This window comes from Andrena cerasifolii, chromosome 12 (assembly GCF_050908995.1).
Source record: "Andrena cerasifolii isolate SP2316 chromosome 12, iyAndCera1_principal, whole genome shotgun sequence".
NCBI lineage: Eukaryota > Metazoa > Arthropoda > Insecta > Hymenoptera > Andrenidae > Andrena > Andrena cerasifolii.
Window position 1 is genome coordinate 2,321,218 of NC_135129.1, and position 16,331 is coordinate 2,337,548.

General features: G+C 36.8%; 2 protein-coding genes across 11 annotated transcripts; one reads left to right on the forward strand and one right to left on the reverse strand.

Annotated features, from left to right (window-relative positions):
- The first annotated feature begins 590 nt into the window (after positions 1–590).
- On the forward strand, positions 591–11,837 carry LOC143375489 (zinc transporter foi). Of its 3 annotated transcripts, none has more exons than XM_076824670.1 (12): positions 591–889; positions 3,871–4,595; positions 7,333–7,400; positions 7,513–7,750; positions 7,830–7,999; positions 8,073–8,261; positions 8,380–8,509; positions 8,628–8,897; positions 8,960–9,136; positions 9,221–9,247; positions 9,332–9,408; positions 9,491–11,837. In XM_076824670.1, the coding sequence occupies exons 2-12, from the start codon at positions 3,881–3,883 to the stop codon at positions 9,635–9,637; spliced, it is 2,208 nt and encodes a 735-aa protein (XP_076680785.1). In that variant the 5' UTR covers positions 591–889; positions 3,871–3,880; the 3' UTR covers positions 9,638–11,837. The 3 variants fall into 3 exon arrangements, 2 of the variants coding, with proteins under 2 accessions (XP_076680785.1, XP_076680784.1); XM_076824669.1 differs by having other exon boundaries at positions 595–889; positions 9,221–9,408; positions 9,491–9,670; positions 9,817–11,837; XR_013086906.1 differs by having other exon boundaries at positions 596–889; positions 9,221–9,408; positions 9,491–11,428; positions 11,501–11,837.
- Positions 11,727–16,237, reverse strand: Dgt1 (KAT8 regulatory NSL complex subunit dim gamma-tubulin 1). Of its 8 annotated transcripts, none has more exons than XM_076824685.1 (10): positions 16,089–16,237; positions 15,205–15,335; positions 15,028–15,113; positions 14,317–14,568; positions 13,504–13,685; positions 13,259–13,427; positions 12,719–13,034; positions 12,515–12,655; positions 12,301–12,441; positions 11,727–12,225 (listed from the first exon to the last, which is right to left on the reverse strand). In XM_076824685.1, exons 4-10 carry the CDS (start codon positions 14,559–14,561, stop codon positions 11,977–11,979), a joined length of 1,443 nt encoding a protein of 480 aa, XP_076680800.1. In that variant the 5' UTR covers positions 14,562–14,568; positions 15,028–15,113; positions 15,205–15,335; positions 16,089–16,237; the 3' UTR covers positions 11,727–11,976. The 8 variants fall into 8 exon arrangements, with proteins under 8 accessions (XP_076680800.1, XP_076680797.1, XP_076680799.1 ...); XM_076824682.1 differs by having other exon boundaries at positions 15,205–15,375; positions 16,089–16,234; XM_076824684.1 differs by lacking the exon at positions 16,089–16,237 and adding an exon at positions 15,457–15,597 and having other exon boundaries at positions 15,205–15,375.
- Between the last annotated feature and the right edge of the window lie 94 nt (positions 16,238–16,331).

Sequence of the window (16,331 nt, forward strand, 5' to 3'; positions counted from 1 at the left end):
CAAATGGTTTAAGCATTTCGGCATCCTTTACTTAGCAGCTACTACATTTGCTTAAGAATAAGTAGCGACTATGAATATCGGCCATAAGGAGTCGACCCGATAGCTTCTGTACAATTTTAGAAAGTCATTGAATAGTCGAAGAACTTACTGGTCAGTGGTCTGAATCGATGGTAATACGATCTGAAATACCGACCTCGTGCAATTCTTTTATAAATCATGTTTCGGTCCAGTGTCGAGTTTCATAAATTCATACATCATAAGAGAATAATAATTTCGAAAAGATTGTAATTATTTTTTAACCAAATATCTGAACAATTTTGAAATTCAATTAGTAAATAGCTTTGTTTCTCCATTAATTACGCGTTACCAACATAACAATCTAAACATGCGCAGACGGACATTCAACGTTATTAACCGTGCAAATTAAAAGTAATATCACATGATAACGCGTGCGCACTTAATTGGATGCAAAGACAATTGTATTAGGAGTATAAAGTCTCCTCGTTGTTTGCATTGAAAGTTACAACATAAAGTCATAAATTCGTAGGAATGTTGGCAATGCAGCAGTGGCGACGGTGCTGCCCCCTGGGGGATTGCGTAACGGCGTAACACAAGCAATTCCTTTTCGAGAGCTTGCCGTTCTGTCGGGCAGTCGGCTACGTTCAGACTATACTTGTTGCTCGCACGCGGTTGAGTTAGTTTCGGCGGTTGGTGTGGAGCAGTGTGGAGTGTGGAGGGAAGAAAGAGGACAGTGACGGCTGTCCAAGGGTTCTTCCTCTTACGTTTCCGTGTCGGACTTCGCGAGCTTTCCGCAACCTGGCGAGCGCGTCTCGATCAATTAGCATATGCCACTTCCTAGCGGGAATTTCGTTTCACCGATCGAATAAAGGTAATTATGTGGCAGTGCGTGTGCACACACGCGGAGAACTTTGCGATCCAGCGGGCCTCCGACGGATTTTGTGCGCGAGCGAAAAACCGACCGGATCTCGGGCCAAAACTTGACACGTCCCTTTTTTTATATTAACACAAGAGACCGCCTTTCTAACCTGAATTCTAAATTCTGTCATGGAATATTACGGCGGGGTAGGGTGAGGAGGGCAATAACCGCGGGTCTCCTTCTCTTTTTGACAGCTAAAAATACGATTTTTGACGGTACGCGGCTGCAAGGATCGAACACCTTGACTATTTCGGATAAGACACGTCGCGCGCACACATTACTTAAATCGTTTACACAGCATTTCGCTTTACGAAAAGCGCGTCCGATCGCTGCTCATCTTTCCACGGGTCTGTCCGTCTATTCGGGGACCCGTTAATTGCATTTGTAGCGCTGACTTTAATTGCCACAGTCTGCGAACGTTGTTTACGCGCAGCTCTGCTTTATGCTTACATCGTAGCACTTAATTATGACGAAATTCATATATATGCACTTCAAATGATAATAGATGCCGCAAATTTTTTCGCTCGTACCACTGCAATAGATATAGCGCAATAGATAAGTTCATAATGGGCATTTTCATTTATCTTATTTTTCTCTCATTATTTTGGAATAACTACCAGTGTCAGATACTTTACAGTTTTTATGTTAAAATAAAATCGAAAAAGAATATCGTATAAAATCTGTTTCAAATATGTCGATAATATCGTTCACGAATTTTATTTCGTACAATACGATTTAGTTGTATTAAATTCGCTGATATTAGAGGAATTTCATGACTGAAATCTACATATAAATTAACCTTAGAGGAAAAATTAATTTCAGGGCTCGTATTTACTATTACAAAAATACTCGCACTCCTGGAAATAGAATTAATCATTACTTAAATTTAGATCAATCGCTACCGTGCTGAATCAGAGCTATTTCATATCAATCTTATCTATGCAATTGATATCTGTGTTGATACAAATTTGTTCCTCTAGCTTCTATAAAAAGAAAGTAAATATTTTCAAAATTTTACTAAAACAAAAGTGTGACAAAAAATATCTAACACACATTTGGTTTTTCTTTTAAATCGTTGTAAAATATAGGTGCCTCATTTTTGATTCGGAAAATTATATAAATTAATATCAGAGACAATTCAGTATGCAGTTGCCTTTTTTGTCACACTCGGAAGACGAGCAATCTCAAAACATAACTATCATCCGTGTGTTTAAAAAATTAGACATGTTCGTTTTATCATATCATTCACACACTGTCTCTGCTCAATGAAGGCTGTAATACGTAGCTTCCACGATAAAAACAGATTAAGTATATTGCATTAAAAATTTATGAACGAGATAGGTAATTTCCTCTTCGAAATAGCTCAATAACATTGTTAATTATAATTGGACTCATTATCACTAGAATCGTCTCACAGATAGCCACTTCCTATTTGATACAACATTTTATTACTAGTTCCCTTGATTCTTGAATAACGCATATATCATTGTACAATAGGCAATTAAAACTCCAGTAATTATTGTTGGTTACTGGGTAATGAATTCGCATGTGGAGTTAGACATTAGTCAAGCACAGTTTTATTGAAATAAAATTTGTTTGAATCGATTTGCTCGGATAATGTTTATGACTGAAATTAATATTAATCATTAATAACGAGGCTGATTATCGAAAGAATGGGTTATTGTAAAAGTAGTTCTTTATCAATTTATTTTCTATAATTACATAATTGAGGGGCCCAGTGGAAACAAACACACGTCACCGATTTCTGAGTTTAGACGAAAGCAAGTTGAAGGAAAAATTATTTTAATAAGAAATACAGTACGATATTGTAATTATTTTAAGCGGTACTTGAACTAGATGGTAAACGACAACTGTTATCAAACTTTTGCTGAAAAATTACTTTTATTAGGTCAGTTTTTAGTACATTTTACTTCGAATAAATCATTGGTTATTAGCTCCTATAATTTGAATATTTTTGAACAAATTGGATAATTATATTGCTAAATATGAAATAATACAGTCGAGCCTTGATAATTCGAAAACCTCTATAAGTCGAATATTTTCTTCATTCCCTTCCACTTTGCTGTAAACACCTCTACAACTCAATAAGCCGAAACCTCTATAATTCGAAGATTTTTTCCCTGTAGTGTAAATAATTAAACTCTCGTGTAATATCTGTGTGGCCCCTCTTCCACTACACATATGTTTTTTCACAACGCGAAGAAAATTTAGTATGAATTTGCTCGGAGAAAAGTACGTGCTATTATATTAGTCAGTGGTAGAATTACAACTAATTAACGCTGCAAAAAACGCAAATTTATGCACATGTGGCATGTGCCTGTTTTCCACTGGGTCCCTCAATTGTAGGAGATATTTAAAATGCCACAGTGAAGTCTGGACTCCTTGTAATGCTTTATTGAAAAGAGTGTATGTTAAGAAGTAAATAGGGAATATAATTTTATTCGACTAAAACAATCTGTACTTGTTGCTATTAACCCGGCGGGAGGCGCACCCCATATTGTAACACAGGTTGTCATTACCGGGTCAAAAATACCCAAAATTGAAACATAAAAAACCTTGGTTTAAGAATATTTTTTTTTAAACTTTGTAATTTTTATGTTAAAGTACAGTGTTTTAAGAATCAAACAAAATTTATGAACTATCTTAAAATCTTTAATAAAATTCTTTATAAAATTGTAACAAAAACTCGAACAGTCTTCATATTTTCGCAACTAGCGCCTCTGTGGTAAATTTTACCCAGTAGTGCCTTCCGCCGAGTTAAATAAACACCAAGTAAAAATTTTTCATCAATTATTTGCTATTTGAAAAAACTCTGCCCGAACCAAATAAAGGTCTTTGAAACGTGAGTCTTATGTACGTACATATGTATGCGTTGATTATTTAAATGAAAACTTGTTATTCTGTTCTTATAGGAAACTCAATATGTCGCATCATTTTGTCACAGTTTGCGTAGTATGCGTATTATGTGCTGCACACACTCCTTGCTCGGCGCACACTGAATTTTCAACAGCAGGGCAAACAGTCCCTGACTCTGTGAAGCCCAAGAACCCACTTGGTCCTAATGAGCAATTACAACCATCCTGGTTAGTAACGAGACTCAAAGGAGTGCAGCAGAGGGATGCGAGGAAGACGAATTCGAATAATTTAAGCATTTACAAAAATGGTGCAGTCAAACTTTCCAACGTATTAGATATGAATAATGGTAATAAAAGGAACTTGGTGGTACCAGTTGCCACGGACGGAGCCCATATTAAAAGCCAGAGGAATGTAGAAACTAATGAGCACGATGGTGGCGTTCGTGATCTGGCAATGAAGGAAGATTCTGCAGCATTGAAGGATTTAGAGATACTAGAGAGACTAGGCCAAATTGAAATAATGCGCAGCAGAGAATTGAATTCTGTACGATCTTTTAGAGATCGAAGTCCTGTTGACAGGATTAGGGCGAAGAGAAACGTAGACATTACAGATGAAAAGTACTTCATGAAAAAGATTTTTGAGGCTTACGGAGATGGTACGAGCGTAACAATGGAAGGCTTCGAGAAATTGTTAAGGAAGCTAGGGTTACTGAGGTTATTAACGGATATATCCAGTTCGGATGATCGTAATATTGTTACTAGTCAGCATGAAAATCTTTTAGGTGAGTTCTTATGTAATCCTTAATCTTAACGAGCGCTGCAAATGTATCTGCAGCGGATACACATACGCGTCTGAGTAGAAACACATTTTAAGATCTGATATAATTACCAATTATCAAGCTATCGATCATAATAAAAAAAAATTAAGCTACATCTGCTACAACACATGTATAGTCTTAATATTTTTAGTTGATTCACTATGGGACTCATCTTGATAATAATAATTTAGCTTAACTTGAGGGTTCAAACTCCCGTCCAATTGACCTATTAACTTACTTATTGATTTCATTGAGCTGCTATTCGGGTCTCTATTAAAATATTTTCGTGATGTCTCGTCAAGAAATAAAAATGGAAATAATATACTTATACGGGTATCTAACAGTGCATTCCTTTACACGTTTCTTATATAGTTCTAAATGAATAAACAGAATTTGATACCGCTCTCGTTGAGAGTGCGAGATATCTGTTATTAAATAGTCATACTTTCTGTAACTTTATCCTCTGACCAGATAGCAGGCATTTCCCTGCCAGTTATCAGTATCTTCGTATTGTCAAGTTTTTGTTAGCGTGGGAAGTGTGTACATCAAACTCTATCGTACAGCACGATTGCTGTAATCTGATATTTATTTTTCTCAAGAGGCAGCATTTTATGCGATGTATTTATTTAATATTTATATGCGCACACGTAATCTATAATATTAGCGAATGTAATTATATTAAGAATTTTAGCTTTTATATTTATAGTAAATAATAGGTTTTATTTATATAAATCGAATTGGGTCATTCCATGCGAAATCGGACACTTTCCGGAGTAACATTTCAGATTTAGATGAAACTTGGATATGTTATAGTCTTTCGGGATATATACAGTGGCTCACAGCCATAATCGTACACTCTTTAAAATCGTATAACTTTTTTAAAATTAATCCAAACGACTTGGATTTTTTTAGAAGCTAGAAGGATTAGTTTGCTAAATGACGTGATTCGTCGGTTTGAAAAAAAATGCACTTGGTCGGAATAGCAAAAAAAATAGAAAAGGTCGTTTTTCAACTTTTTTTCTGAGCCTTTAATGAAAATTCAAAAAACCCGTTTGTAGATTGAAGTAAGTTGTATACGTGTCTAAAATTTCATGAAAATCGGTTAACGTTGCTCCGAGCTATAAACGTTTAAAGATCGCAGAATAAGGTCGAGAATCGCTGATTTTTGGAATTTCCGCGACCTTTAAGCGTTTATAGCTCAGAACAACGTTAACCGATTTTCATGAAATTTTAGACACGTATACAACTTACTTCAATCTACAAACGGGTTTCTTGAATTTTCATTACAGGCTCACACAAAAAAGTTGAAAAAACGACCTTTTCTATTTTATTTTTGTTATTCCGACCAAGTTCATTTTTCTCAAAACGACGAATCACGTCACTTAGCAAATTAATTTTTCTAGTTTCTAAAAAAAAATCAAGTCGTTTGGATTAATTTTAAAAAAGTTATGCGATTTTAAAGAGTGTACGATTATGGCTGTGAGCCACTGTAAAGTTCACAAAATTGTGGATCTTACAGCTCCTTGAATTATAGTGTTAACTTTTTTTAAAAAAATTATAACTGTTGAACTAACAAACTGATCAAAATGAGCTTTTGGGTGCTTACAATGAAGACCTAAGAGTATCTAACAAAAATTATTTCACGGGAAAAAAAAACAAATTCTTGACCATTTATTTTGCAATTGTTCTAAACAAATGCCATGTGTTAATAGCGGGGCACTATTTAAGAATTTGAAAAAATGAGGGTATAGTCCTATTTGTCCCCTTTACGGACCCGTTTTCAGAAATACGGACAGTTTAAAACTGGCCAAATGAAAATTAATTGAAAGCACCGGCTCGACTGACTGAGCCGTGCGTACTACAAGATTGAACTATTTCTTTCATTTTTAACCTTGCGTGGCCTTGAAAGTCATAGTATTACCATATGGTTGAATTTGTCTTGACAGTCACTTTCATATCGGGTAATTAAATATCTAGCATTCAATTTAAAAAACTGAAGATCACCTTCGGTTCACGGAAAATATCGCGAACACCAAAAGTTGACATACCGTATTATTTAGGTATAAAAAAACAGTAAAAGTTTTCCTCCTTCAGTTTTTTTTTCAAATACTTACCATTTGCGAGAATCCAGTATAAGAATATCAGGTATAGCCGCTTGGCCGCTGCTAGTACCGCACGGCTCAGCTAGTCGAGCCGGTGCCGGGCGACGCAGCGTCGCGTTCAATTAATTTTCATTTTGCCAATTTTAAAGTGTCGGCATTTCTGAAAACGGGTTCCTAAAGAGGACAAATAGGACTATATCCTCATTTTTTTTTCAAATTTTTAAATAGAGCCCCGCTATTAAAACATGGAATTTGTTTAAAACAATTGCAAAATAAATGGTCAAAAATTTGTTTTTTTTTCGTGAAATAATTTTTATTAGGTACTCTTATGTCTTTATTATAAACACCCAAAAGCTCATCTTGACCAGTTTGGTAGTTCAACAGTAATAATTTTTTGAAAAAAAGTTTAACACTATATTTCAAAGAGCTGTAAGATCCACAATTTTTTACATTTTGATAAATCCGTCGAGATATGTTTATACATCCCTAAAGACTACAACATATCCAAGTTGCACCTAAATCTGAGATGTTACTCTGAAAAGTGTCTGACTTTGCATGAAATGACCCAATTAATTTAGAGATTAATTTTTTTGTTGTAGATAAATCAAAGAGCAATGCGCAAAGCAATGGCCTACCAGAATCAGAAAATGGGATTAGAAAAGAACGGGTAAGGAAAGATTACAATTGTGATCGTATGTTATTATAGAAGATTTACATAGATTCGTTTTTTTCCCGAAATCACTAAATATTCCTCATAAATGACTGTCCCGCTATTTCAGTGCTTAAGTAGCAAAGAATTGTTAAGTACTGTTGCCAGAGATATGCCCTACAATTCCATCACTAATAATAATTCAACATTACCAAGTTGGCTTTTTGAACGCGTGTGTCCAGCTCTTGTTTACCAACTAGCAGGTGAATCGAGTTCAGAGAGAAATGGCTGCATACGTGTACCAGAGAATTATAAACCAGTAATAGTTAATAAATACCACGAAGATGTGACGCGTAATATGGTTCAAGGTAGGGAAATTTAATACGGTTCCGTCGTTTTGCATTTTAATCATTTCTGCGATATTAAATGTATTATTCTTCTGTTTAGTGTGGGCCTATTCTACGATCAGTATTCTAATAATTAGTCTCTGCGGTTTATTTGGTGTAGTCGTCATACCTTTTATGGGCAAAGTTTACTACAATCAGTTACTACAATTTCTAGTTGCTCTTGCCGTAGGAACTTTATGCGGCGATGCACTTATTCATTTGTTACCACACGTAAGAGTTTATATTAATAATATGGTTAGTTGAAGCCGGCATTAATTTTCTCAGTGTCGTATTTTTCTTGCAGGCTATGATGTCGCATGAACATACTCACGAACATGTTCGCAATGATAATGATGACGATCACAAAGCACAACACAATATTAATATGTTTAAAGGGCTAGTTGCAATGATGGGTCTTGTATTATTTTTCTTTACAGAGAAAGCTCTAACGCTGTTAGCAGAGTGGAGGAAACTTCGACAACGTCGCAATAAGGTAAATGTCACGTTTCAGGTGAAGGAAGGAGTGATCGCGAGCGATGCATAAATCTATAATATTTGAATATACGCCATAAATGTATTTTTAATTAAAAGGTAAATGGTGATAATTTTAGCTCCCCTCGCGTGTTAGAGTAATGCGAGAGACGGACGGACCAAATAGCAATGTTGTCGGAGAAAAGCTTTGCAAGCATAAATATTCGTCGTACCCATATTGTTACGGTGAAATTAGTGCCGATACTCAAGGTATTGCTGCTGTGACATAACGAAACCTTCGATAAAAGAACTAATGCTTTCAACTTTAGGTATTAAAGATGTTAAGGGGGATAATTAATCTGTCATAAAAGGAATATTTATTCTTTAGATAATCATCATAATCGCCAACATAATAATCACGAGCGACCTCCCGTCATCGAAGAGGAGAAACCCTTGACATCAAATTGCAATTCGGTGTCGAAAATTATGGCAAACGACGTGGAAAAGAAGCCGAATGATGAGTGGAAATTAGACGAATCTATTGTAAATACTAAGAAGAATGCAGACGGTGCTGAGGCACCAGTAGACGAATCTGAAAGCTATACAGTTATTATACGCGAGCACGAGACAAAACACCACGGCCATACTCATTCCCATGGTACGCTGTATTATTTGCGGTATTTGTATTGATTAATCGATGTAATTCTCTAATCCCTTCAGGTCATGTTCACTCTGCGCCGGAATCTATGTCAAGCGTTGCTTGGATGGTGGTAATGGGCGATGGTCTGCATAACTTTACAGATGGCATGGCCATAGGTGCTGCATTTTCAGCGAACATAGCGGGTGGCTTCTCAACGGCAATAGCTGTATTTTGCCACGAACTACCTCATGAAATAGGTATATTATGCTTGGTATAGAAACTTGCTCTTAAGTATTAAAAACAGCTCGAAGTTTTAATCGAAAACCTTCTCATCTAAATAGGGGACTTCGCGGTTTTGTTAAAAGCTGGTATGAGTGCTAAACAGGCTGTCTTTTATAATCTGTTATCTTCTGTACTGTGTTTATTTGGTATGATATTTGGCGTATTATTAGGTAGCACTCCTTCTGTGAGTAGTTGGATGTTCGCAGCTGCTGCAGGAATGTTTATATACATAGCATTAGTAGACATGGTAAGTGTGCGGCGTTGATTACATCGCTTTATCGACTCAGCCGCTCGTAGTCACGATTGATTAACAAGTGTGTCTTATTCAGATTCCAGAATTATCTTCGAGTCACTCTACTGAGCGTGGTTCTCACTGGCAATGTATTTTACAAGCGTTAGGGCTGTCGTGCGGCCTTGGAATAATGTTACTTATAGCGCTCTATGAACATGACGTTAAGAATATGTTCAGCAATTAAATTTACAAAGACTAACAAGTTTCTTAAACGATGGTAAGCTTGCGATACTGCCTAAAGGACCTGCTTACGGTCGGAATACCTGAGTCAATAAAACCTTATTTGTGCATTCTTACCGAAACCAATATTATTGACTATTTCGCTATATATAAACGATCTTTTTTCCTTCTTTGTACGTCTAGCGTAAGATTACTAGTTAGCAGCAACACGATCTGTTGTTAAAGAACTTAAGAAGGCACTACGAAGGAGCAGATGCTAAATGTTTCAAAGCATTTATAATATTACGAGTATTCGGTGCACAAGAACAGTGAAATAGGCATTTCGAAGGGACTTAAATAATTCAAATACAACGACAATATTTGAAGTATACTTGCTAGAAATCATAGTTGAGACGTTACATTCTCTCGGCGTAATTAAAGAAACAGGATTCGGGCTAACTTTCGAATACTTTGCAATTTATCGGACGATTATAGGTAAATATAGTTAATTTCTACTTCCTAGCTCTTTTATATTTTACGTGCTAAGGTCACATAAGTCTGTGAAAATGCCATGCAGTTCTTTTAACTCGGTCGCCTATGAATTATTAAGTAGATCGCTATGAAAAGATCTTTAGCATCAAATGAATGCGAATATAAATCTGTACAAAAGAAAAATGCAGCTATCATTTTTACTAAAATATTTTCGATCGCGAACTTTAATGTTTGTTTTATTTTATATCTAGATTATATATACATGTTGACAATTATGATAATTATGCGATGAATAAATCCAAATTTATATCCTTCCATTGTATTCAATTGCCTGGCATTTTGCACTGTGTATGGGTGTTTTTCAGCTCTATCGGTGCCCAAGTTTAATTGTGATATATTTAATAGCCGCATTGTTTATTTTGGTACGGTAGCTTGGATATTGCTTCAATAAATATCTCCTTTAAATTTAAAAAGAAGAGGTTTTACGATCATTTTAAGTTTATGTAGGTACGTTAGATCTGTCGTAAGGTTCGAAAAACACGCTGTCGCGTCGATACCAAATCATAGAAAGCTATAGGTATTCATTGATAATTGAATACAAAGATATTTGCTTTCGAAGCGTTGGTGCTTATTTACTTCAAACTGTTCAATTACAGTTGCCTTTTCTATATATTCGCGCAGTCTTGACTTGTGATCCCAAAAAGAAAGATGCATATACAAGTTTTCCTTTCAACGATCGATGCAAACAAACTCTATAATATAAGATGTTTACCGGCGATGCTGTAGTACGTTCTAGTTTTACCTAACTATGAAAGCGCATTGTGCACAAAGTAATTTTATCAGATATTGACATAGATAAGCGAGAGAACGATAAATCATCATTCGTGATGATTGGATATATTAAGATTTCCAAGTATCCTCGTACTGCCGTAGTAATTACCAATTTCTTCTTCTCGGTAATTACTTATAATTCTATGTACATATCTGCATGTCATACAATAACGTAAAAATGAAACTTGAAAATCCAAATGTTTGTAGCTGTAAATCTAAATATTTTTAGCTGTACTTAAACTAATGGAAGGTTTATTTATGTCCGCGGAGAAAACACGGAAGCTCCTTTAATTTTCGAGAATCATGTTTTCGACGAGATTCGTTTACTCGGAGTTGTATACGATCTTTTTCAAACACTGCATTTATCGTGGATACTACACTAAGGAATTCCCAAATTCGTCGCACATACATATTATGCACGTTTTCTATTACTTAACAAAATGTATCGCTTGAATTACCAAATCACGGTAAAGTCTCATCTACTTATTGTAAGGTACTTACGACACTTATTCTGTTTGTACGTTAATATGAATACTACGATCCATAATAATGTATTTTTTTACAGAAAATGTAAAAATTGAAAAAAAGCGTTGTATTCTTGTAAGCAAACATTTCGTTTTGTTTAACTTGGATCTTATATCAGTGCCGATGTATTTAAATTAATGATTTGTGCTTTTTGTAAAGATTCGGATGCTAAGTATAAAAGTTAGTTTTTTCAAAACCTGTTTACGCATTACTGTATTTCCTAAATAATCCTGTTTGCCGAGGAGCGTAAAGGAGCAGTCGAATAGTATAAATCATTACATTCTTTATTTCTCAAACTGAATGATGAAACAACGTAGGTGATTCGTATTTACAGATGGAAATTATGTTCAATATATAATACATAAAACCGTAAACTACAGCGCTTTGTTTAAATATACCTTTCGTTGTCACATAACATGCGTATTAATCGTGCAGTTTCGCGCAAATAAACTCGGCATACTTAGGTGGCAACGAACGCAAACGTTTCCTTATTCGATATCACACACAGATGTCTTGTCATACAGAAACGAGGTCATCTTTGTCACTCATCTGCGCTGATAAACTAAATGCTGTGTCCGTACTCGCTTCGCTGTTCAGGCTTTCATTAAACGCTGGCTTTATGTGCGCAGCGTCGCTCATTTCTCTCATTAATCCAGCCATATCGTCGTCTGGATCGATCTCTTGAATTTCACCCACTACGTCAATCTCCATAGACTGATTATCTAATACTGACACCTCCTGCACTTCGACTTTCGGTTCTTTAAACTAATAATTACACAACAGCGGCATTATTATTATTCGTTTTTTTTAAACGCGCAAAGAAATTACTTAAAAGCTTACCTTCATAGATTCTAATTTACATTCAGCTGGTAGATTCATGTGAAAGACACAATTCGTATCGAAAATCACAGGTACTGGTTCGTGGCATTCTATATCTGCTCGGATTGCCCCGCACGCTTTAAATAAAACTTGATGTTGATCCTATTGACACAAGTAAGACTCGTTTAATTTATGTTCCTCGTGGCATTGCAGTTCGGTTTACAGTAAATCTTACTTTAAGAATATGTTTACGACAGTGTTTCGCCGCGGGAAGAGTTCTTTCTCCACATTTCACTCCACCTTCCGTAAAGATACATTTCGATATACTCGGTATTTTTTGTGCAGTCCCGTCAGTCGCCTGTAGCAGCCACATAATCTAAATTAATTTCACCGTTTGATCGAAAGGAATGTTACTAAAATTTGTACGATCGTTACGCACCTGTGCTCTGCGCTCCAACGACTTTCTGTACAGTATAGCTTCAACTCCGCTTCGCCTGTGATACCGATTTAAAGCTTTCAGTTTCTCGTAAATCTTCTTCTCTTTCACAGAGTCCTTTGGTTGATCGTGTATGCTACATAACGTCTCTTTCTCCTTCTTAAGCGCGTGTAAATACTTCCGCCTTTTCTCTCTAAGCGTATATTGCAGTCTTCTGAACTGATCGATGTAAAGCGACTGTAGCCTAATCAATTTCTCTCGCGCGATGTATATCACTTCCTCGGCGGTAAAGATCCCAGCGTGCCTTAAAAAATTAATACTAATGATTCAATAGAAATGAGTGTCTTATTTTCGCATGAAGCGGCTACGAAAGACAAGCTAATAGTACTGAGAATCAAATGTTACTTTAAGATAGCGTAGTTAAAAACGGAGAATTTCGGAAAGATTTACTCAAGCCGAAGCATGCTAGCTGATGTTCTACAAAAAAAAACGTGTTTTAATATGTAAAGTATCATAAGCTCTTGTATACAAGCTTGTCCTTACTTCAAGGGATCGTCTTGCGCGCTGTATAAACTTTCATTGTCACTGTCGTCGAGGAAGTTCCCTTTTAAAGTGTCGCTCACTACTGTTGGCTCGACATCGCTGTCGGAGGAACTCGCGTAATCTAAAATATCGCATCCGCTTGCGTTTACTCTGTACGCGTCGACTTCCGCTGAAATTGAAATTACAACGTCACTTTCCACAATTTCAAAGACCTCTGACGCGACTGCTGCTTATTAGGAACTTACTGAAGGGATCTAGTGCTTTGACTTTCCCCTCGTCATCCTCGGTGTCCTCTGTACTCGAGTCGGCTGGCTTAATATAGTGGCTTAAATTAAGTAGGAGCATTTCAGGTGTTTGCGGTAACGAATGACGAGACGTCGACTTTATACGTGCTATTTGAGCTTTTCTGGTGTGTTCGGCGCAGTACCTGTTGAAAATACACTTCTCTGTAAAACCTGAGAATCGCTGTACTAACAAGGGGAGGACACCATGTGGTAGACACCGATTTTGATGAGCCTTGGCACGATGGATCTATGTAGAAAATAAGTAAATAGGTGTCCGAACGTTTCTGCCAATGGGCCTTAATAATAGAGATATTTACATGGAAATTATTAAAAATTTCATAGTGGCCGTGGGCTTTTAGTGGGTAAAAATCCCACACTACCCTGGCGCCCGCGGGAGATTCCCTTCTGGAGGCGTTGGGGTGCCTTTTGAAGATGTCTCCACAATAAAAAAAAACTTTATAAATTTTTTTTTATAAATTTTTTTTAACTTGAGGAAATCTTCAAGAGCCACCCCCACTGCTTCAGATGGGAATCCCCTGGGGCGCCAGGGTAGTGTGGGATTTTTACCCATTAAAACCCCACAGCCACTATGAAATTTTTAATAATTTCCATGTAAATATCTCTATTATTAAGGCCCATTGGTAGAAACGCTCGGACACCTATTTACTTATTTTCGACATAGATCCATCGTGCCAAGGCTCATCAAAATCGGCGTCTACCACATGGTGTTCTCCCCTTGTAAAACAATTTACTGAATTCAATCTTAGTACATACGAAATGTCTCGTCTGTCTAACTTTGGTGCTGCTTGCTGGCACTTCCTGCCATTAGTGTTATATATAAACCCGCATTGTTTGAAAGGTGCATTTTTATCCTCAAGAATGTGTTTGCCGCAGTAATTATATCCTTCGAGACAAGGCTGCGTGCATTCGTACGACGCGTATAAACAAGATTGCGTTTGCTTCGGTTTTTTCGTGGCCGTTGTAGTCACAGGCATTGTTGTTTTTGGGATACGGAACATACCTTACCTGTGGATAAATAAAAATCATTTCATCAGCTGTGTATTAGAAGTCTTACGTAATAACACAGTTTAAAAAAAAACGTATGAAATTTATCGTTTCAAATTTGGCGCGTAATTTACATCGGAAATCAACACAATTTGCATCACATTTCGTGCTAAAATAATACGCGAGCTAAATCACACCGACCAACGTGAAAAATTCTGCCGAGCATAAAACGTCAAGCGTTTGCTAATCTTTTCACTTATTTCGTGAGACGAGAATAGAAACGGAATACAGCTTTTGTAACAAGTGGTAGATCGCCGCCATTTTGTACGTCGGATGTTGAATGAAGTCTCATTGATGTATGTATGTACGGATTTCGAAAGAATGAGGCGGACATGTGATTGGTTTTTGTGAAAATTCGGAACAGAACGAGACAGCAGGACTGGAGAAAGCCGCGGAGCATAATTCCTTTTAGAAACTTACCGCGATCTCTTACATCAAAATCTTCCGAGAAGGAAAGACAGTGCCCAACCAATTCACGCTTGTCGCCGTCAGCGTTCTTCTAGAAACTTCAAGAGAAGGAGCGATTATGCAGTGAAACGTAAATTATCGGCGATCGTGCCGTGAGTCTGAGCTTGTACGCTAATAAATAATACATACTCGATGGGCGGCGCTAGGTCCTTCAACAGGACCAAAATAACGGGACGCTACTACAGGGATAACATTGACTGCGTGCACATACTACTAGCTCAACGTCGGTTGCGTCACTTCCGGGAGTTTAAAGCTCAAAACTATTAATTGATAAACTACGTGATTCATACCTATCGTGGACTGAAAAAGTTCAGGTAGGTTATGACGTTGGTTCAAAGGTATTAGCTAAGTTTTGGTTTTACGTTACGCACGCGTGTTTACCGTTAACCGACGCAACGTGCTCACGATAAAGGGACTTTATCGGATGCTCGTTTCGAGAGTATATATCCATCGTATAACCCATTTCAACGTAATTACAACATTTGCTGCAACATTAGCCACCGGCGATAATCTATAGCCTTTAAATGAAATGGGGTAAATTTTACGAGTGCGTAAAACCGTCACGCGCTAAGTATTCTCGATACATTGTTACATAAGACGCGAGCAAGTCTTTCTTATCTAATTATTGTGGCTGAAATTGCGAAATTATTTCGGATCAACGTCGTAACAGAGGTGTAACTTCTTTTTTTTTTCTTGTAACCAACCTCATGGCCTGCCAAATATCGATAAACCAAAGATTCTCAGCACGATACATGACAAACACGCAAAAGGGAAATGTGGAAAATATTTGCCACGCAATAATTGACGCCCTGCATCGTTGATTACATTGCATACTTAACGTATTTATATATCGAGTTCTAAATAATCCACCTAAATTTGTAAAGGAAAGGTCCACTGGCTTTACGCAAAAAAAGTGCAGCGTCCCTTATAAAACAATCATAAAGAATAAATAAATCTCGCTACTGTGATGCACTATCGAAGAGTTGGCTTTATTAATTTCTCATAATTCTTACTTTGTAAAAATATTCGACCGAGCAAAACGTCCACGGTACCGATCTTTACAGATATCACGAAGTTCCGTACGTTAACCTCTAAACTGCGATGATCTCGTGTCTTAAACATGAAAAAGGACGCTTAAGCTTCCCGTCGATCTTTCTGCCGCACCGTCCCGAAGCAGAGCCGTGAAGTTGGCTTCACGCCGGAACGCGATTCCAGGAAATAAAAAAAAAGGTACTATTTCCGGAATTCGAAATGGC

What these genes read in the sequence shown, in the direction of transcription:
- LOC143375489 (XM_076824669.1), top strand. Translation starts at nt 3,881, where the DNA reads ATGTCGCATCATTTTGTCACAGTTTGCGTAGTATGCGTATTATGTGCT. An exon ending in ATGGGATTAGAAAAGAACGG is followed by an intron (nt 7,401 to 7,512) that starts GTAAGGAAAGAT and finishes CCGCTATTTCAG; the next exon opens with TGCTTAAGTAGCAAAGAATT. An exon ending in ACATAGCATTAGTAGACATG is followed by an intron (nt 9,409 to 9,490) that starts GTAAGTGTGCGG and finishes TGTCTTATTCAG; the next exon opens with ATTCCAGAATTATCTTCGAG.
- Dgt1 (XM_076824685.1), bottom strand. Translation starts at nt 14,561, where the DNA reads ATGTTCCGTATCCCAAAAACAACAATGCCTGTGACTACAACGGCCACG. An exon ending in CAAAGCACTAGATCCCTTCA is followed by an intron (nt 13,428 to 13,503) that starts GTAAGTTCCTAA and finishes TTTCAATTTCAG; the next exon opens with CGGAAGTCGACGCGTACAGA. An exon ending in GCGCAAGACGATCCCTTGAA is followed by an intron (nt 13,035 to 13,258) that starts GTAAGGACAAGC and finishes TTGAATCATTAG; the next exon opens with TATTAATTTTTTAAGGCACG.